The sequence below is a fragment of the Oryctolagus cuniculus genome, chromosome 7 (genome assembly GCF_964237555.1).
Source record: "Oryctolagus cuniculus chromosome 7, mOryCun1.1, whole genome shotgun sequence".
Classification (NCBI taxonomy): Eukaryota; Metazoa; Chordata; class Mammalia; order Lagomorpha; family Leporidae; genus Oryctolagus; species Oryctolagus cuniculus.
In genome coordinates, this window is record NC_091438.1 from 120,060,856 (window position 1) to 120,083,033 (window position 22,178).

General features: G+C 44.2%; 1 protein-coding gene across 1 annotated transcript in view; it reads right to left on the reverse strand.

Moving 5' to 3' along the window:
- Positions 1-22,178, reverse strand: part of ZYG11A (zyg-11 family member A, cell cycle regulator) — a 42,467-nt gene that overhangs the window by 4,839 nt on the left and 15,450 nt on the right. The window contains exons 4-13 of the mRNA XM_002715624.5: positions 19,966-20,106; positions 16,703-16,879; positions 15,952-16,016; positions 14,038-14,137; positions 13,907-13,960; positions 8,995-9,156; positions 8,875-8,919; positions 5,459-5,653; positions 1,630-1,691; positions 1,162-1,259 (exon numbers count right to left, since the gene is read on the reverse strand). Of these exons, the coding sequence (XP_002715670.2) occupies positions 1,162-1,259; positions 1,630-1,691; positions 5,459-5,653; positions 8,875-8,919; positions 8,995-9,156; positions 13,907-13,960; positions 14,038-14,137; positions 15,952-16,016; positions 16,703-16,879; positions 19,966-20,106 (1,099 nt within the window). The remainder of the gene's footprint in view (positions 1-1,161; positions 1,260-1,629; positions 1,692-5,458; positions 5,654-8,874; positions 8,920-8,994; positions 9,157-13,906; positions 13,961-14,037; positions 14,138-15,951; positions 16,017-16,702; positions 16,880-19,965; positions 20,107-22,178) is intronic.

The following is a 22,178-nucleotide window of genomic DNA, read 5'->3' on the forward strand; positions in this document are numbered from 1 at the left end:
ATGATTCATGTGAAAAGACTTAACACTCACTTAAAATGAACGTCAACAGACTATCACTTTTGCCTTCAATTGACAAAGATAAAACAATTTTCTGGCTCTCTGTAACGGCCATTCAAATAAATTAGTTAAACAAGATAAGTAAGATATTTTATAAATATTAACACATTTAATCCTTCAATCCTGTGAAGTAGGTACCATTATCTATTCTACAGAAGAAGGAACTGAGGCACAGTCAGGTTAAGCCACTTGCTCAAGTTTGCAGCTGGTAAACCACAGAAACTGGAAACAAAGCACAGTGTGGTTCTGGAGGCTGTTCTTTGAAAAAGTATTTCTTTGACAGAGACAAAAAGAGAGATAACTCATCTGCTGATCCACTCCCTAAATGCCTATAATGGCCAGGATTGGGCAAAGGCCAGAGCCACGAATTCAATCCTTATCTCCCACATGGGCGGGGCCCTCACTGCTACCTGCCAGGGTGCACATTAGCAAGAAGCTAGGACTGGAAGCAGAGGTGGGACTCAAACACAGGCATTCTGTTATGGATGCAGGTGTACCAACCAGTGTCTCAATAGCTTTGCCTTTCTTGTAAATATATATATATATCTTTTTAAAAACTGTTAAAAACATAAGATTGTTTACAAAAATTGTTAAAAGGATTGGGGCCAGCGTTGTGGCAAAGCAGGTAAAGCTGCTGTCTGTGATGTCACAATCCCATATGAGCACCGGTTCGAGTCCTGGCTGCTCCACTTCTGATCTCGGTCCCTGCTAATGTGCCTCGGAAAACAGCTGAAGATGGCCCAAGTGCTTGGGTTCCTGTCTCCCAAGTGGGAGACCCAGAAGAAGCTCCTGGATTCAGCCTGGCCCAGCCCTGGCTGATGTGGCCACTTGGGGAGTGAACCAGCAGATGGAAGAGCTCTCACTCTCTCTCTCTCTGCATCTCTTTCCCTGTCCCTCTGTAACTCTGCCTTTCAAATAAATACACAAATCTTAAAAAAAAAAAAAAAAAAAAAGCCATGTGCAATATGCATTATCTTTTATTCCATTTTCTATGAACTTTGTAGAAAAAGCTACCTGTGGAGAACACAAGTGAATGATTTTTCAGAATCCATCTTGAATTTTTAACAGAAAACTAGCAAGCAAAGTACTGTTTTGAATACGTACGGTTTTTACTACAGACATGACACAGGGCCCACAGTGCCCAGAGTTGAACCTCTGGTTGACAGAAGTTGCCAAGCAGTGGGAAAAAAGGCTTGAAGGATCTAAAAAGATACAAATACGTTAACTGAGTACTCAAGCTAAAGTTCAAGAATATATTAATGTTCAAAACTTTTCCCCCAGGGTCAATTCCTCACCAAACAGATCCATTCCTGACTGTACACTGGGCGATACCAGTCACTAAGTTGCACTGTATGCAGACACTGATACATTCATTATCTCATTTCATCTTCCATCTTGTACAGCCTCATTTGATAGATGAGAAAAACTAAGCCTCGGATTTTCTAGATACAGTCTTTCACAGTATCACAGATAAAAAGGACTTAAACATAAGGCTAACTGATGCTTATGCATTACTACTGTATCACTGAGCAGATACTTAAAGAAAAGTATTATATATCGTCATGAGATTACCTGTAGGTCACTAATGATGACATCTTACAACTTGAACTTGGCCAATTCTGGATGGCTGCATGCTATACCAACACAAAAAAACAAAAACAGAGGAGTTGGGGGAAGACCAGATTCGAATATTATATTCTACCATTTAAAAAAGATGACAGACTACTTCATGTTCTTTAAAATTACAGATACTTAAAATTTTCAAAATAAGGTAAATGATTAAAATTAGATACTTACTTCATCAAATGATCAACTGAAAGTGGGAGAGATACAGAGAGAGAACTTCTATCAGCTGGTTCATTCCCCAAATGGCCACAGGGGATGGCCAGGAGCTTCATCCGGGTCTCCCCTAAGGTTGGCAAGGGCCCAAGTACTTGGGCCATCTTCTGCTGTTTTCCCAGGTGCAGGTACTAACAGGGAGCTGGATCAGAAGTGAAGCAGCCGAGATTGGGATGCTGGCGTTGCAGGTGGTTTAAACTGCTCTGCCACAATGCTATCTCCAAGACACTTTTTCAAAGACAGTGTACTGACCACACTATTTATTACCTGTATTCTGTCCTTACGTTCCATTAACAGAATAATAAAAATGGGATAAAACAGAAGGTGATGGGCCAGCTTTGTGGCACAACAGGTTGTGCAACACCAGCATCTCATATTAGCTCCTGTTCAAGTCCTGGCTAATCCACTTTCTGGTCCAGCTCTCTACTAATGTGCCTGGGAAAGCAGAGCCCTGCAGCCACGTAAGAGATGGCCTTTAGCATGCAGGCCCAGCCATAGCCCATGCAGCCATATGGAGAATGAACCAGCACATGGAAGGTATTCTCTTCTAACTTTCAAATGAATAAACTGAAGACAACCCTAAGGCATTTAAAATTTGCACAATAGAGGCAGACTTTGTGGCACAGTGGGATGAGACCCTTGTACTCCTGCAGGCCCATTTCAGAGTGCCAGTTTGAGTCCCAGCTACTCTGCTTATGAACCAGTCTCTGCTAATGCACCTCAGCAGGAGCTGATAATGGCTCAAATGACACCCACTTGGGAGACTTAGATGGTTCCTGGCTTCAGCCTAGTCTGATCCCTTCTGCTACAGCCATTTGCAGAGTGAACCAGCAGATGGAAGATCTGTCATACTGCTTTTCAAATAAATAAATTTCTTTAAAAAGAAATATGTGCAGGGCTGGCGCTGAGGCATAGTAGGTTAAGCCTCCACCTGCAGCACCAGCATCCCATATGGGTGCTGGTTTGTGTCCTGGCTGCTCTTGTTCCGATCTTGTTCTATGCTTATGGCCTGTGAAAGTAGTTGGAGGATGGCCCAAGTGTCTGTGCCCCTGTATCTGTGTGGGAGATCCAGAAGAAGCTCTTTGCTCCTGGCTCTGGCCTGGCCCAGCCCTGGCTGTTGTGGCCATTTGAGGAGTGAACCAGTGGATGGAAGACCTTTCTGTCTCTCCCTCTCAAATAAGTAAATATTTGCACACCAGGTACTTTCTGAAGTGAAATTTGAGAAAACTGGAGGAAAGGGTCAAAGATTAAGGCTCCTACATCTTTTCTCCCATCCTTAACAAAAACTACTGGACTGGGCAAACCCCATAAACAACTAAGGATGGCAGCAACATGCTAAAAACTGTGCTGTGAAAATCTAAACACTAAATCCTCAGATCCCCTGCCCTCAACTCTTCTGTTAGTGGGCTTTCCCACTACTGACAACTAAGCATGTAGATTTCACACAGGTGCATTCCAACTAGTTTAGGACAAAGAGCCAAAGATCTTAAGGCACTGACACTAAAGGACATCCAGTCCAAATCACTCTGTAGTGAAGCCCACAGTTGACAAGTTCTACCCATTAGCACACAGCTTCCAAAAAGCCTCATTAATAGGTAAAAGTGGACATGGGACAGGCAGTGGGTTAAGCCACCATATCCCATTTCAGGGTGCTGGTTAGAACCCTGGTTACCTTGCTTCCCATTCAGCTTTCTGCTAATGAATCTGGGAAAGCAGATGATGACCCAGTTACCTGGGTCCCTGCCATCCACATGGGAGACAGGGATGCAGTTCAGTGCTCCTAGCTTTGGCCTAGCACATCCTCAGCTATTTAGGCATTCAGAGAGTGAAGCAGCAGATGGAAGGTTTCTATCTCTCTCTCAGCCTTTCAAATATATAAATAAATAAATCTTTGAAGGAAAAGAAAGCAGTGTACAGCTAATTAGCATACACTTTAAGAAAAGGGATAAAATAAAGAGGAAAAAAGGCAAACTTAACAGAAATCTTGGACGATAGCTTTTTAAAAAATGTAGTAGCTATCATTTATACCTTTAAAGATAGCAAGCAGAAGACAATAGGATACTGTATTTAAGAAAAAGACCAGTGAAAGAAGGGGCCTGTGTTGTGGTGCAGCAGGGTAAGCTATCGCCTGAAGCACCAGTATCCCCATGGGCCATGGTTCCCATCTGGGCTGCTCTAATTCTGATCCAAATACCAGCTAATATGACTGAGAAAGTTGTAAAAGATGGCCATAGCCCAAGTATTTAGTGCCTGCCACTCCCTGGGAGAGCTAGAGGCAAATAAATCTTGTGGTTGCTGGCTTCAGCCTGGCTCAGTCTGAATGGTTGTGGCCATTTGGGGAGTAAGCCAATGGAAGGAAGATCTCCTCTCTAACTGCCTTTCAAATAAATGCACAGTGTGTTAGGTCACTGCTTATGAAGCTGCCACTGCATATGAGAGCACTGCTCTGAGTCTCAGCTGCTGCACCTCTGATCCAGCTCCCCTCTAACGCACCTGAGAAAGTAATGGAATTGTCCAGGCCCCTGCACCCATTTGAAAGACCTGGATGGAGTCCCAGACTCCTGGCTTTATCCTAGGCAAGTCCTGGCCATGGCGGCCATTTGGGGAGTGAACCAGCAGATGGACGACCTCTCCACTCTGTCTTTCCTTCCCACTCTATCACAATGCTTTTTCAGTGTATCTTTAGGGGGAAAAAAGGGCTCAAAGAACAAAAAGGAGTCCATGGAAACACCCTCTCTCTATAGCTCTTTCAAATAAATGAACAAATTGAAAAAGCCACTGGAAGGACTACAAAAATGTTTACAGAGGGGGCGGGTGCTGTGGTGCAGGTTAACCTGCTGACAGCAATGCTGGCATCAGATATAGGCACTGGTTGGAGTCCTGGCTGCTCCACTTCTGATCAGCTTCAAGCTAATGGCCTGGGAAAGCAGAGGACTCCATGTTTGCACCCCGGTGCCAATGTGGGAGACCAGGAAAAAGCTCCTGGCTCCTGGTTTCAGTCTGGTCTAGCCCCAGTCATGGTGGCCATTTGAGGAGTGAACCAGTGGATGGAAGATCTCTCTCTCTCTCTGCCTTTGCCTCTGCATCTCTGTAACTCCGCCTCTCAAAAAAAAAAAAAAAAAAGTTACCAGAGATTAACTGTGGGTGGCAGGGCATTGGTAAGGAGCAATGATTTTTTTTTTTTTTTTTACAGGCAGAGTGGACAGTGAGAGAGACAGAGAGAAAGGTCTTCCTTTGCCGTTGGTTCACCCTCCAATGGCCGCCACACTGTGCTGATCTGAAGGCAGGAGCCAGGTGCTTATCCTGGTCTCCCATGGGGTGCAGGGCCCAAGGACTTGGGCCATCCTCCACTGCACTCCAGGGCCACAGTAGAGGGCTGGCCTGGAAGAGGGGCAAGCGGGACAGAATCTGGCGCCCTGACCGGGACTAGAACCCAGTGTGCCGGCACCGCCTGGAGCAATGATCTTCTACAATGATCATCTATCTCCAAAATTCTTACAATCTAGAAGTCTTACACAAGAACTTACTTTGGATTTTGTACAGAAGAGAATGGTTCACGTACCAGATCTCGGAGAACAGTTTTCCTCTGACGGCCACGGTATTTCCAGAGCTGCTTGTTGGATGTCAGATGGGCTATGATACCTGCAGCAAAATAGCTGACTTCTATTTCCTTGCTGTGGAGTAAGCTGCTGACATGCTGCAGCACCTCGCTGCTCATCAGTGCGCACGAGAGCTCTGTGACTTCGGCAATGTTGTTCTACAGGTGCCAGGCAGCAGAGAACATCAGGAACACGAAAGGAGGAGAATCAAGATCTGGCTCTTCTCTTCCTTCTGCTCAGCTCAGCCCCACCTAGAACACTCACTCCCATCCCCACCCCAATCTCCCCAATGCCCAATCTCAGCCCTTGATGATGACCATTAATAACAAACATTGCACTTACCACAGCCAGGCACAATACCAGGGAAATAAAAGTGTCTATCAGGGGCCGGTGCTGTGGCCACCGCCTGCAGTGCCGGCATCCCATATGGGTGCTGGTTCAAGTCCCAACTGTTCCACTTCCTATCTAGCTTTCTGCTATTGCCTGGGAAAGCAGCAGAAGGTGGCCCAAGTCTTTGGGCCCCTGCATTCACATGGGAGACCGGGAAGTAGGTCCAGGCTCCTGGCTTTGGATCGGCGCAGCTCCACCTGTTGCGGCCAATTGGGGAGTGGGTGGAAGACTCCTCTCTCTCTCTACCTCTCCTTCTCTGTGTAACTCTTTCAAATAAATAAATAAATATTTTCTTTTTAAAAAGTGTCTATCAGCCTTATCTCATTTATTCTTGACATGGGTTCCTGCCACCCACAGAGATCTAGATTGGGTTCCAGGTCCTGGCACCAGTCAGGTCCAGCCCTGGACACTGTGAATGAGCAGGTGGAAGCTGTATCTGTCTCTCACTCTCCTTTCAAATTATTAATAATTAGTCACACATATACTACAAACTAGTGTGTTACTTCAGAACTGAAATGGATTTCTTAATTTAAAAACACAGTAACAATTCCCTTTCTGGGAATTCACTGCAGCTCAGTCTCTTGCTGGAGGCTGCCGTCAGCTCCTGTCAGAAGCTGCCCAAGTTCCCGGCCATGTGAGCTCCACCCTTCCGCAACCATTTACTTCCAGAGTCTGCAGAGTCAGCTCGAAGTGTGCCTGTCGCATGGCCGATGGCAAGACAGCTTCATATATATTAGTTATACAATCATAGGATTATTATTTCCCACTGTAACCAGCATGGCAAACTGCAGGTGCTTAGGGTATGTCTTCAACACTTTTTGTAAATCTTCACAATTATCTTTAAGAAATTTCTTAATTATAGAATAAACTGATTTGAGAGACAGCACAGAAGCAAGAACAATGAAATTTCAGAAAACTGATTGCCTGGGGGCCAGTGTTGTGGCATGGTGGGATTAAGCAGACAAGACTAAAAGGCCTGCCCAAGTGCTTGGGTCCTTGCATCGGTGTGGGAGACCCAACTGAAGCTGCTGGCTTCTGGCTCCTGTTTGGCCCATCCCCAGCCACTGCAGCCATTTTGGGGGTAAATCAGCAGATGAAAAAATTAATCTCTGTGTGTGTGTGTTCTTCTCTTTCTGTAACTCTGCCTTTCAAATAAATAAATCCTCAAAAACAAAACAAAACAATGGCTGGCGCCGAGGCTCACTTAGTTAATCCTCTGCCTGTGGTGCCGGCATCCCACATGGGTACCGGGTTCTAGTCCCGATTGCTCCTCTTCCAGTCCAGCTCTCTGCTGTGGCCCTGGAAGGCAGTGGAGGATGGCCCAAGTGCTTGGGTGCCTGCACTCACATGTGAGACCGGGAGGAAGCACCTGGCTCCTGGCTTTGGATCGGCGTAGCTCCGGCCATAGTGGCCATTTGGGGGGTGAACCAACGGAATGAAGACCTTTCTCTCTTTCTCCCTCACTGTCTAACTCTTTTTGTCAAATAAAAACAAAACAAAACAAAACACCTGATCCTGGATAAACAGGAAGTTACTGTCATAGAATCTGGAGTCAGATGACCTAAGTTTGCATTTTGATTCCGCCCCTTACTACCTATGTGATTCAGGGAAAATGGCATTTCCATGACTTAGATTTATGCATGTGACAAGGTGTGGTAGAACACAGACACAGATTTTTTCCTAACCCTGTGTAAATACCACTTAGCAAAATAAATTTACTGCTCTTTGCATTAAGGGATGGTCACTGCTTTTAATGTGGGGTTTAAATGCATTATCTGCAACAGCTGATGGAAAGTTAGCAAATGTGACACAAGCAGAAGGTGAAAAGGCATTTGCACAGTGGGACTTGCCCTCTAGCTGAACACCTGCTCCAACTGTCAGGTAAGAGCAATGAGCCCCCAGAGACCATTCAGCCCCAGCGGACCCACCAGATACCTGCAGCTACATGAGGATCCCCACATGAAACCAGCAGAAAAACCATACAGCTGAGATTTGCTCAAACTACTGACTCACTGTTGGAGTCGGGATGTTAAGTTTCGGTGTCTCCCAAAGGCCTAGGTGTTAAGAGCTTTGGTCCCCGAATTCTTAGGAAAATGATTAATGGATTAAGACTAATGGCTAACAAATAGACAGTAAAAACTTAGTCCAACAGTGGTGTTTGAAGGCAGCAACTGTGGGAGACAATTAGGTTGGAATACAGTCCTGTGGTGGCCCCCATGATCAAATCACAGTGGCTTCATAAACAGGATGAGAATGCCCCCTTTCTCACTGTATGATCTTCCCTCCACCAGCCTCAGCCTCACCAGACACCTAAACAAATACAGCAGCCCAATCTCAGACTGGAGCCTCCAAAGCTGTAGGCTGATATAAACCCTCTTCTTTCATCAGTAGTTCCTCTCAGGTACTTGTTACAGTGATGAAAAGATGGCTAATACATCCGCAGATTCCTAAATAAAAAAATGGCTGGGGCCAGCACTGTGGCACAGCAGGTAAAACTGCCGCCTGCAGTGCCAACATCCCATATGGGCACCAGTTCAAGTCCTGGCTGCTCCACTTCCAATCCAGCTCACTGCTAATGGTTTGAGAAAGCAGTAGAAGATGACCTAAGGCCTTGGGCCCCTGCACCCACGTGGGAGACCCAGAAGAAGCTCCTGTTCCTGGCCAGCTCTGATCACCACAGCCATCTGGGGAGTGAACCAGCAGATTGGAAGATCTTTCTCTCTCTGCTGCTGCTGCCTCTCTGTAATTCTGCCTTTCAAATAAATAAATCTATCTTTAAAATAAATAAATTAATAAATAAATGGGCTATTGTTTTAAGCCACTAAGCTATAGTCTGTTTTCAGCAATAGATAACTGATCTACAATGGTAAATGGTATTTACTTTAAGGGACAATGTGAAGATTAAATTGCTTACAACAGTGGCTAGCATGTAGTAGGTACTAAACAGGTGTTAGTTTTCTGTAAATGAGTTCAAAGGAATTCACCTTACCAAAAGACCAAGTACTTTGCTTTGTATTGCTGATTCCGGAAAAGTCTGTCAAGAGAACATACAGGTTACTTTATCATGAACAAAAGAACTTTGCATATAAATTTAATTCTGTCTTCCCACCTCCAAGACTTGAATGAAGATGGGCAATCCTTGATGTTCAACAAAGTGCTTGCATGCAGCTGGACACTCGTCTGTGAGATTCCAAAGTGCTTTCAAAGTGAACAAGAAGGTGATATCATGTAACTTCTCAGTAGTCTTTTGTTTTAATATCACCAGCAGTTCCTAAAAACCAAAGAGAAAGGGAGTTAGATGCCCAACTGATGGATTCAATTTCAGTTTAAGAAGAACAACATAGTGAAGAATTTTAGAATCCAACCCGGATTGTAAACCCAAGTCCTACCATTTAATATATTTTTCTGATCTGTTCTCTTTCAATTACTTCCCTCTTACGGCTTTTATTAGGATTATATAAAAACAAAAAGGTTCAATGCACACGTGGTCCAACTTGCTATAAAGCTCATAATGAGCTACATTTATAGACAATTCCATTTATTTATATATTTAGAATGCTTAGTCAAAATTAGTCAGATACTAATTTAGGTAGGAAAGACAGACAAGAAAATAAAAAATAGCCCGAAATTCCCATGTCAGTTGGGACTGGGAAAGGTCAAAGTCAGGAGCCAGGAACTCCATCCACATGGAAAGCAGAGACCCAAATACTTGAGCTATCTCGATACTTCTGCTATCTCACCCACTATGCATTAGCAGGAAGCTTGATGGTAAGTGGAGGCAGGACACAAACCTAGGCACTCCCATAAGGGATGTGGGTGTCCCATCTGTGTCCCACAATGCCCAACTCTCCCAAATTACCACCTAAAATTGTCTTAAGAACTCTAGTACTGGGATCAGTATTGGGTACAACGGGTTAAGCCACTGTCGGATATTGCACCCCATATGAGCACTGATTTGTGTCCTGGCTGCTCCACTTCCAGTCCAACACCTCACTAATGTGCCTGGGAAGGCAGTGGAGGATGGCCTAAGTACTTGAGGCCCTGCACACACATGGAAGACACAGATGGAGTCCAGGATCATGGCTTTGGCTTGGTCCAGCCCTGGCCATTGCAGCCATTTGAGGAACAAGCAGAAGGAAGAACTCTCTGTGTACCTTTGTCACTCTGCCTTTCAAATAAAATAAATCTTAAAAAACAACAAAAAAAAAAAACAAAAAAAAAACCTGCTCTCTAGTATTATTCTTCCCAGTCTGCTGCTTCCAGTATTCACCGTCTAGTCCTGCAGCCATTTTCAACAACTTTAACCTCAATCCCGCCACTCAGCAAAATCCAATCTGAGTTAAACTTAACTGTCCCTTTACTTTATGCCTCCTCCAAAACACCTGGGTGTTTCAACAGCTAGCTCAACTGGTCTCACTTTCAAAATGAATTTCTACAGGGGAGACAAATGAATATGTTACTACTATTCTATTTCCCAGTGAATTTGCCCCAAAGACGACTATTTCCTAATTTTCTGGCCCCCTCCACTCCACCCCTTGTTAGATGACTTCATTTTACTCTTCACTGAGAACTTCTGCTGCTCTTTTTAACAAAAGCCAACAACCAGGGCTGGTGCTGTGGTAAAGCCACCGCCTGTGGTGCCAGCATCCTATATAGGCACCAGTTTGAATCCTGGCTTCTCCATTTCCGATCCAGCTCCCTGCTAATGTGGCCAAGTGCTTGGGCCCTTGAACCCATGTGGGAGGTCCAGAAGAAGCTCCTGGCACCTGGCTTCGGATGGGCTCAACTGCAGTCATTGCGGCCATCTGGGCAGTAAACCAGCAGACAGAAGACCTTTCTCTCTGTAACTCTGCCTTTCAAGTCAATAAAAATAAAGAAATCTTAAAATAAATAAATAAATAAATAAAGCCAACAGCCTACTCACAACTGTGTCAATATACTCTGCCTTCCTTGGCTTCTGCTCCAATCTGAAACCAACATCTTTATTTCTAGAAATCCAATTCCTGCAAAGATTTGGCATCAGGGGCTGGTGCTGTGGCATAGCAGGTAAAGCCGCCGCCGCCTGCAGTGCCAGAATCCCATATGGGCGCTGGTTCAAGTCTGGGCTGCTCCACTTCTGATCCCGCTCTCTGCTATGGCCTGGGAAAGCAGTGGAGAATGGCCCAAATCCTTGGGCCCCTGCACCTGCATGGAAGACCCAGAAGAAGCTCCTGGCTCCTGGCTCCTGGCTTCGGAACAGCTCAGCTCTGGCCATTGTAGCCAGTTGGGGAGTGAACCAGCAGATGGAAGACCTCTCTCTCGCTCGGTATAACTCTGACTTTAAAATAAATAAATAAGCTTAAAAAAAAAAAAAAAGGTTTGGCATCAAATCATTTCCCTCTGTTTTACTTATACCATCTGCTCCCCCAAACCTCTATACAATGTTTTACTATAACCAATCTTAAAACAAAATATTGACCCTATATTACAGTATCTTGCTTCCTCTGCTTCCCTAAATACATCAAAAAGTCTCCATTTCTCATCTCATATTTGCTCACCACATTTTGGGCCACTACTCCACTAAAATCACAATAAGCAGTATGATTAATTTGTATCTTGCCAAATCTAGTAGTTGGTTCTGACCCCATGCTACTCATCCTCTCAGCAGCACTACACTGGACTCTTCAATTTCTCTTGAAATACTCTCCTTGGATTCCTTTTTTTTTTTTTTTTTTTTTTTTTGATAGGCAGAGTGGACAGTGAGAGAGAGAGACAGAGAGAGAAAGGTCTTCCTTTTGCCGTTGGTTCACCCCCCAATGGCCGCCGCTGCAGCCGGCGCACTGCGCTGATCCGATGGCAGGAGCCAGGAGCCAGGTGCTTTTCCTGGTCTCCCATGGGGTGCAGGGCCCAAGCACCTGGGCCATCCTCCACTGCACTCCCTGGCCATAGCAGAGAGCTGGCCTGGAAGAGGGGCAACCAGGACAGAATCCGGCGCCCCGACCGGGACTAGAACCTGGTGTGCCGGCGCCGCAAGGTGGAGGATTAGCCTATTGAGCCATGGCGCTGGCTTCTCCTTGGATTCTAAGACTGCTCTCACTTCTCAGGTTTTCCTTCTAATTATTTTGGATCCATCTTCCCTCCTTTCCTGGCCCTCCCACTTCTCTGACATACTTATCTTAAGTAAGTATCTGAAAATTTCAGCCCTCAGCTTGTCTCCATACTCCACACTCTCCTATGTAATTTCATCAAACAACAGAATTTCTCTAGGACCAGCAGCTTCTCTGAGCCACATCCCCTGTATATTGACATCCCTAGCATGTGAGAAATCAATACTCTGACTTCAATAAATGGGATACATACAGTATTTTAAGAAAGGAAAATCAGTATTGCAGATGTCACTTTATCTAAATTAATCATAAATCTAACACAATATAAAGAAAATAGGAATTTTCTTGGAATAATTAGGCCAACTCCAGTGTTTGCATATAAAAACAGATAAGGATAACCAAACCAAAATAAAAGGTTTTACATATCAAAGCATTTATGAAATTGTAAATAACATACAAGTAAATAGAGCAAAGTCAAGAAATAGATGCAAATATCAACTGGGAGTTTAATGTGGTACAGCATTAACAGAAGAAAAGACAGATTTTACAAAAGGTGAGAAAATGTCAGGAAGAAAAGTTAAATATAAACCTCTGTACTTCAAACAATTCCAAATAAATCAAATAGATCTTTAAATTCTTATTTACTTATATTACTTTAAAAGCAGAGAGTGAAATACAGACCTACAATCCACTGGTTCATTCTCCAAATGCCCAAAATAACCAGGACAGGGACAGGCTAAAATTATGAGCTGAGAAGGAGCTCAATGCAGGTCTCCCACACGGGTGGCAGGGGTCCAAACACGTGGGCCATGTTCCATGGCTTTTCCCAGGCCATTAGCAGGGAGCTGGATCAGAAGTAGAGCAGCCAGGACCCAAACTGGTGCCCATATGGGATGCTGACCTTGCAGGCAGCAGCTTTACCCACTTTGCCACAACACTGGCCCCTATTTGTATTATTTTAATAAAGGCAGAGAGAGACAGAAATACAGATCTCCAGTCCATTGGTTCACTCTCCAGATGTCCATAATTGTCAGGGCAGGGCCAGGCTGAAACCATGAGCTGGAAGAAACTCAATCTGGGTCTCCTATGTGATTGGTAGGAACTCAACAACATGGGCCTATCTGCTGGCTCCCAGGGTACACAGCAGCAGGAAGAAGGAAATGGGAAAACACAAGCATTCCAATATAAGACACTGGGGTTGCAAATGAGGTCTCATCCACTATACCAAGCACCCACTGCTAAATCAAACTAAGTCAAATTATTTACTTGTATAACATTATTTGTGGACCATAGAAAATTATCAGCTTTGGGGTTGGTTGAAGTAGATAGACAATCTATCACTCTGACTTTCAAATAAAATGAATTTAAAAAAAAAAGGAAGAAAGAAAAGAAATTACACAATAAGCATTATACTTCAAAATGCAGAGGTAGGACCTGCATTATAGAGCTTGGACCACTGCCTGCAATGCCAGCATCTGATATGGATGCCAGTTGGAGTCTTGGCCGCTCCACTTCCAATCCAACTCCCTGCTCTGCTAAAGGCCCCAGTAAAGCAGCAGAAGATGGCCCAAGTGCTTGAACCCTGGTACCCACATATGAGACCTGGAAGAAGCTCCAGGGTCCTGGCTTTGATCTGCCACAGCTCCAGCCATTGCAGCCATCTGGGGAGTGAACCGGCAGATGGAAGACTTGTCTGTCTGTCTGCTAACTCTGCCTTTCAAATAAATAAATAAATAAATCTTAAAAAAAAAAAAAAAAAAAAAAGAAACGCAGAAGTAAATATCAAAAGAAACAGCTATAAGAGTAGGAAGCTTCTTCCAGGGAACACATCTTATAGATTTTTCATTTTAATTGGTCTTCTAGAATAATTTGATTTCTTAAAATCATGCTAATAAAATTTTCATGAAAAGCTTATAAAAATGATAATCAACCTACCTTAATTGCTGAGAAGAGCTCTTCTTTAAGCTGTAAAATTCTCTCAGGTGAGAGCTACAAACAAAAAGCAAAAAGTGAAGTATCTATTAAGAATAGCGAGAGGGATATCCTGCCTTTAGACAGTCACATACCTGGAGGACTAGAATAGAGATGACGCTCACTGCCATTGTTTGCATCTTGGGGTCTTCATGCCTACACAGCCATCCCATAACAAACTTTGCAGCATAAAATCTGAAAAGTATTATGCATTTTCTCATGATTACACAAAGTTTATCAAACTGTAGATAGGGACAGAAGAAATCACTTAGCCTCCCCAACAAATCCTGAAAGAAAAACAGTTTTGTTTTGTACTTGTGGAGCAGGGGTGAGGAATGTCCAGCCACAGGCTATATAAAGCCCACAAAGTCATTTGGTCTGGCTATATATGGCAAATATATATACATTTTTAAGTTGATAATTACTTTGTTCACTCTTGAAATGGACACAGACCAGGTCCAGGTCAGGCCAAATCCAGGAACCGGGGATTCAATCTGGGTCTCCCACAGAGGGAGCAGAGGCCCAAGCACTTCTACCATCTTCTTTTGCTTTCCCAGGAACATCAGCAGGGAGCTGGATTGGAAGGGCAGCAGCAGGGACTCATATGGGATGCCAGTGTCACAGGCAGCTCTTAACCTGCTGTGTCACAACACAGGGCCAAAGTTGATACACTTCTACGGCCAGCAAATGATGTTATAAATACCCAAATGAACCCAGTCAGAAAAAAGGTTCACCACCCCTGTTCTGGAGTCTCAGCTATTAAAATCGAGAGCCTCCTGTAAAGAAGAAGACCAGGGGCTGGTGTAATGGGTAAAGTTCCCTCCAGCAGTGCCGGCATCCCATAAGACCACCAGTTCGGGTCCTGGCTGCTCGACTTCCAATCCAACTCTCTGCTATGGCCTGGGAAAGCAGTAGAAGATGACCCCTGTACCCTGGTGGGAGACCTGGAAGAAGCTCCTACTTCCTGGCTTCGGATCGGTACAGCTCTGGCTGTTGTGGCCACATGAGAAGTGAACCAGTGGATAAAAAGACCCCTTTCTCTGTCTCTGACTCTTTGCAACTCTGCCTTTCAAATAAATAAATAAAGAAAAAAAAAAGAGGGAAGACCAGGAGAACATTTAAATAAACAAATATTAACAAATATAATAGCAGAATGACTAAAATTATTTTTCTGAGAGAGAAAGTAATCTTCTACCAAGAGGCTCACTCCCTAAATGACTGCAACAGCCAGGACTGGGCAGGCCAAAACCAGAAGCCAAAAACTACAACCAGGTCTCTCATGTGGGTGTCAGGGACCCTAGCATTTAAGTCATCCTCCTCAGCCTTCCCAAACACATCAGCAAGCAGCAGGATCAGAAATGTAGCAGCATTCCAATATGGGATGGTTCAATCTGCTGCACCACAATACTGGCCTCCCCTGGAATGGCCAATACTTATTATTTCTGTAGACAGAGTTACAGAGAGAGAGAGATGGAGAGATCTTCCAGATGCTGGTCCACTCCCCAAATGGCTGCAACGGCCAGAGTTGGGCTGATCCAAAGCCAGGAGACAGGAGCTTCTTCCAGATCTCCCATGTGGGTGCAGGGGCCCAAGGACTTGTGCCATCTTCTGCTGTTTTCCCAGGCCATAGCAGAGAGCTGGTTCGGAAGTGGAGCAGCCAAGACTCAAACCAGTGCCCATATGGGATGTTGGCACTGCAGGCAGCGGCTTTACCTGCTATGCCTCAGTGCCAGCCCCAGGCCAATACTTCTTAAGCCAGGCCCTATTGAAAACACTTTGTAAACATGATCATATCTAATATTAGAAGATTAACTATTGTACAGGGAACTCATGCACAAAACTAATGGAAGGGCTAGAATTTGACTCTTTGGAACTCATCTATCCAATCATCTTTCTGTCCAAGAGGCTCAGTACAAACTTCACCAGGCTTCTGCTAAACTAATAAGCAAAAGCCAGCAACACTCAGAGTAACATAATCAACACCAATGAGATGACCAAGATGTACTTGCCTGTCAAATGGAACATCCGCAAGAATCCGGGAATTGGTTAAGCAGAGAAGACAATTCTTCTGTAACTTTTAGGGAATAAAACAAAATAATTTTTAGCAACTCTAACACTGCACCTCAAATAAAGGCTCTAAAAATGTGGCTGGTGTTCCCTATGAGCTTTTCTTATTGAGAACTCACTATGTACCTGGCCCCTTCAAGTTCCGCACTTAATCCCACAACTGATAATTGTCACGTAGGAAAGACTGAGCTTAGCCGGATCTTCCAGGCAGAAAGAAATGCAAATTTTAAAAGGCAGAAATGCAAATTTCTTAAATGACAAATACTGCCTTTCTGACTGTATTTTTTTAAAAATTAACTTACCATAAGTAAACTTTTCAATTAGATTTGACAATTTACATCTGTGTAACCATCACCACAACAAAGACAGAGATTTATGGCTTTAATTTAACTTAATCTTCATAAATGGGATGAAATAAAAACCAACGTTTTTCAGCCTATAAGGTTACCTAAAATACTAACATGTTTCTGGGTAACAGGTTTATCAGGGATCTTAAAAAATTTAACTTCAATATTAATCCATATTTCCTATTTTTCCTATAACAAGCATGAATTCCTTATCTATTTTCTTTCTCTTTGATAGAGTGAAAACCCAGAATGAGACATTTTGATGAATTGAATATTTTACTAAAAAATAAATATTGTTCATATATCTATCCTAAGATTAGAAAGTGAAATGAAGAATTCAAATTACCTGGGGGTATTGAGGAAAATTTTTCAGAGCTTTGAGAAGTAGACTGGTAACCTCTGACAGCAGACGAACAGGCATCCCCTTGGCCAGGCCCTGGCGAGTCAAGTTGAGGGCACAAGCACTGGCGGTGAACTGCACTGCCAAGTCCAGTGGATGGTTCCTCATTCCTATAGCCACAAGCTGAAGATGAACTTGGTTTTAGTGGCCTATGATAACATGAACATTCTGTATAGTGTCTTATTGCCTGGGGTCCGTCGGCAAAAATATCAGTTTCCTGGAACAGTAAGACTTTCCCTATCCTCAGCATTTACTCTCTTTCTTTTTAATAAAAAAATTTTTTTTTTTTTTGGACAGGCAGAGTGGACAGTGAGAGAGACAGAGAGAAAGGTCTTCCTTTTGCCGTTGGTTCACCCTCCAATGGCCGCTGCAGCCAGCACGCTGCGGCCGGCGCACCGCACTGATCCGAAGGCAGGAGCCAGGTGCTTATCCTGGTCTCCCATGGGGTGCAGGGCCCAAGCACTTGGGCCATCCTCCACTGCACTCCCGGGCCACAGCAGAGAGCTGGCCTGGAAGAGGGGCAACCGGGACAGAATCTGGCACCCTGACCGGGACTAGAACCCAGTGTGCCAGCGCCGCAGGCAGAGGATTAGCCTATTGAGCCGCGGCGCCGGCCAGCATTTACTCTTTAGGACATCAATGAATTACTGTAACACCTTCTAATTCAACTGCAGCCCTCAAGTAGTGGTTGGTTTTAGGCCAGTCACCTTCCTTCTCGGGACCTCCATTTCTGTACCTGTGAAATTCACTTCATAATCACTTACTGGGGACACAATCATGACTTGGACTCACACCCTAGTTCTTAGTGTGAACACCTGTGAGGAAGATGAGGGCATGTAAACAAGTAGCAGCTGTGAAGGATGCCAGAACATGGCACTGAAGAAAATCCCCATGGAAGAGTGCTACCTCAGGAAGCTGGAGGAAGTCATTTCTGAGAGGGAATGGAAGGGCTTCACTGAGAGATTCCATTGAGGCGGGGTCTTCAGAGGAAACGGAGGTGGAGGAAGTGTGATGAAGAAAAACAGTGAAAAAAGTGTGTGATAAACCCACCAGCAAAGACTAAGAATCTGAAAAGCTGAAAACATTTTAAAAAGGTCATCTGATGCCAAACAATGCAAGAATACCCAAGGAAGCCACTGTTACCAGCTTTAACATTCAGCAACACTGTGATTCATTTCCTGGGCCAAAATAAGGATGCTCATCTCTAAATTACATACACTAATATTTACATAAACTGTGATTTTAGGGGACCAAAGCCCTTCACTTTGTCAGGTACCTGAGCACAGGCAGCCTAGCGACCAAACTGAGATATACTTATGCAACTGTTTTTGTGGTACATTTGCTAAACTGCTCCTGGGATTCCATCAGACTGCCGTCATATACAATTTAAAAATGCAAAAACCTCGGGGCTGGCGCTGTGGTACAGCGGGTTAATGCCCTGGCCTGAAGCACCAGCATCCCACATGGGCAGCGGTTCAAGTCCCAGATGCTCCACTTCCGATCCAGCTCTCTGCTATGGCCTGGGAAAGTAGTGGAAAATGGCCCAGGTTCTTGGGCCCCTTCACACATGTGGGAGACCCAGAGGAAGCTCCTGGCTCCTGGCTTCGGATCAGCACAGCTCCGGCCATTGAAGCCATCTGGGGAGTGAACCAGTGGATGGAAGATCTTTCTCTCTCTCTCTCTTTCTCTGCCTCTCCTCTCTCCGTGTAACTCTTTCAAATAAATAAATGAATCTTAAAAAAAAAAAAAAAAGAAATGTGATTTTCATAGAAATCACAGCATCTTAAGACTAAAACGGACTTTTAAAACATCTAATTCAATCTTTACATTTTAAACAGATTTGTTTGCTTGTTTGAAAGGCATAATGACAAAGTGAGATCTTCTATCTGTTAGTTCACTCCCCTCAAAAGCCTACAAAAAAGCCTACAATAGCCAGGGTTAGGCCAATGTGAAGCCAGGGGCTGGGAATTCCATCAGGGTCTCCATATGGGTAGCAGGAACCCAAGCAACTTAGGTCATTGCTGCCTCCCAGGTACATTACCAGGGAGCAGGATTGGAAATAGCTGAGACTCAAAACCAGGCACTCCAATGTGGGATGTGGGCATCACAAACAGCTTAACAGACTGTACCAAAATGGCTATCCCTGTGTAGTATCAATTTTTAGTCGTAAATAAATATAATGTCCCATGCTGAAGAAAAAGCCCTATGGTTTTGGAACAGCAAAGAATAAAATAAACAATCAGGGCTGGCATTGTAGTGTAGCAGGTTAAGCTGCTACTTTCGACACAAGCATCCCACGCGGGCACCAGTTTAAATCCACTTATGATCCAGCTAGCTGCTAATGGGCCTGAGAAAAGCAGTGGAAGATGGAACAAATGCTTGGGTCTCTGAACACAAGTGGGAGACCCAGAAGAAGCTCCTGACTCCTGGCTTTGGCCTGGCCCAGCCAGGCAATTGCGACCACCTAAGGAGTGAACTAGCAGATGTCAGACCTCTCTCTCTCTGTCTCTTCTCTCTTTAACTCTGCCTTTCAAATTAATAAAATAAATCTTTAAAAATAATTCATTTTCATGTTTCATTTGACTTTAAATGTAGTTTTAACAAAATACATGCATTAAAAAAATAAATAAATATGGGGTAGGTATTTGTCCTAGGGTTTAAGATGCCTGTGTCCCATATGGATCAAATGCCTGGATCTGGTTCCAGCTTCCCACTGATGCAGACCCTCTGAAGCAGAGGTGTTTGCTCAAGTAACTGGGATCCTGCCACATGTTGGAGATCTGGATTGAGTTCCTAGATAATGGCTACAACCCAGCTTAAAACAACCAGCCTGATCCTGGTTGTTGTAAGCATTTGTAAATATTTGGGGAGTGAAAGAGCAGATGGGAGCTGTCTCAAAAAACACATAAAAATTTTCAATTAAGTATTTTGGGAAATTTCCTTTCTAAACCACTAAATACTCTAAATCTCATTCTTTAATTAATTTATGGCCCAAGTGTTTGGACCCCTGCTACCTATGTGACAGTCCTGGATGACAATGTAGGCTCCAGCCTCTGGCCTTTCCCTGCCCCAGCTGTTGCAGCTATTTGGGGATGAAACAAGCAGTTGGATGATCTCTGTCTCTTCTTCTTTCTGTAACTCTGCCATATATATAAATATTAATAATCTTTTTTTGCAAAAGTATATGTCTGACTTGCAATTCCACTTACCTTTAAAACTGCAGGCATGATTACCTGCGTTGAAAATGTCTCTGTGAACAGCCTGTAGAGAGCTTCTTTGAAAAAACATGATCTATTCCTGTAGTGGTTCAGTGCTTCAGAAATCTGATTCATATTGGCTCCTCCAGCAACCTGAAAAACAAAGACATTGCTAATAGGTTTCACCGTTCATCATTTTTTTCTTAAAGATTTGTTTATTTGAAAGTCACTGTTACAGAGAGGCAGAGGCAGAGGCAGAGAGAGAGAGAGAGAAAGGGGCTTCCAACAGCTGGTTCACTTCCCTGATGGCTGCAATGGCCGGAGCTACACCAATCCGAATCCAGGAGTGAGGAGCTTCTTCCAGGTCTCCCACGCAGGTGCAGGTGCAGGTGCATTTGGGCCATCTTCTACTGCTTTCCCAGGCCCTAGCAGAGAGCTGGATTGGAAGTGGAGCAGCCAGGACTCGGACTAGTGCCCATATGGGATGCCAGCACTGTAGGTGGTGGCTTTACCTGCTACACCACAGCCAACAGTCCTTCACTGTTAATCTTAAAAAACAAAGACTACTTTTTATTTATTTGAAAGGCAGAGAAGGGGAACAGATGGGGATAGAGACAGAAAAATTTATCCACTGGTTAACTCTCCAAATGCACGCAACAGGCAGAACTGGGCCAGGCTGAAGCCAGGAGTTTAGGATGCAATCTGGTCTCCCATGTGGGTGGAAGGGACCCTAAGTACTTGAGCCATCCTCTGCTGCTTTCCCAGGCACATAAGCAGAACTGACTCAGACGTGGAACAGCTGGGCCTGAAAACTGGTGTTCAGATGGAATGCAGGTGTTGCCCACAACCTCTGACCTCCTACTATTCATCTTTGAGTACAGGCTTTTGATTGAAACTACAGCAAAAGATCTGTAACAAAGGACACTAGATATATTATGATACATATACACAGTGAAGTACTTTAAGCCATAACAAAGATGGAAGCATGAGCTGACGGAGTAATTTATAGGATATATTAAGTAAAAAAGCCAAAGTGGGGCCAGCGCTGTGGTATAGCAGATAAAGCCACTGCCTGCAGTGCCAGCATCCCACATGGATGTTGGTTCAAGATCCAGCTGCTCCATTTCCAATCCAGTATTCTGCTATGGCCTGGGAAAGCAGTACAAGATGGTCCAAATCCTTGGGCCCCTGCACCCATGTGGAAGACCTAGAAAAAGCTGCAGGCTCCTGGCTTCGGACTGGCCCAGCTCCAGCAGTTGCGGCCATTTGGGGAGTGAGTGAACCAGAGGGTGGAAGACCTCTCTCTCTCTGCCCCTCTAATAAATAAAAATAAAATATTTATAAAGAGAAAAGGCCAAAGTCTAACAGTATATATACCATGCTGCCTTTCATGGAAACAAATATAGGAGCCAAGAATATAAATACGTCTGGTTACTATTTTAACTATATCTTTGGTCTGGAAGAAGAAAAACAATGCAAACAAGTTCCATACTTTTCAGTAGGTTTTTGTTTATGCAGTATGGACACACTAATTCTGAAACTACTTTGTATAATTGTAGGGCTGAGCAAAATGTGCTGATGTTGATAGCCAGTGTTCTCACTATAGAGATATATTCACACACTGGTAAAGAAAGAAAAATGGTGTGAGGATAAACATTCGAACACAGCACATTAAGTTTGTTTCCTATGTAACAATTTACTAGCTCCATCTGCAGGAAGTGCTTTAGAAACAAAGATATCCCAACAGGAATGAGAGTACCTGGTTCTCAAGTCTTAGATTCCCACAAAAAGGAATGAGGGCCCTTTAGAGAAATGCCCAATTCCAGTGCAGATGTCGAGGAGATACAGAAAAATCTAGAATACCTTACTGTGCCAGAATGTAACAAAGTGCTAAAAAAGAATAGTGAGTTGGGAAAATGACAAAGGAGGCAGTTTGAAGAAGCTCACATCGGCCAATCCATGACAATCTGACAATGAAAATAATTATGGCTGGCGCCGCGGCTCACTAGGCTAATCCTCTGCCTGCAGCGCCGGCACACCGGGTTCTAGTCCCGGTCGGGGCGCCGGATTCTGTCCCGGTTGCCCCTCTTCCAGGCCAGCTCTCTGCTACGGCCAGGGAGTGCAGTGGAGGATGGCCCAAGTGCTTGGGCCCTGCACCCCATGGGACACCAGGTGAAGCACCTGGCTCCTGCCATCGATCAGCACAGTGCACCAGCCGCAGCACG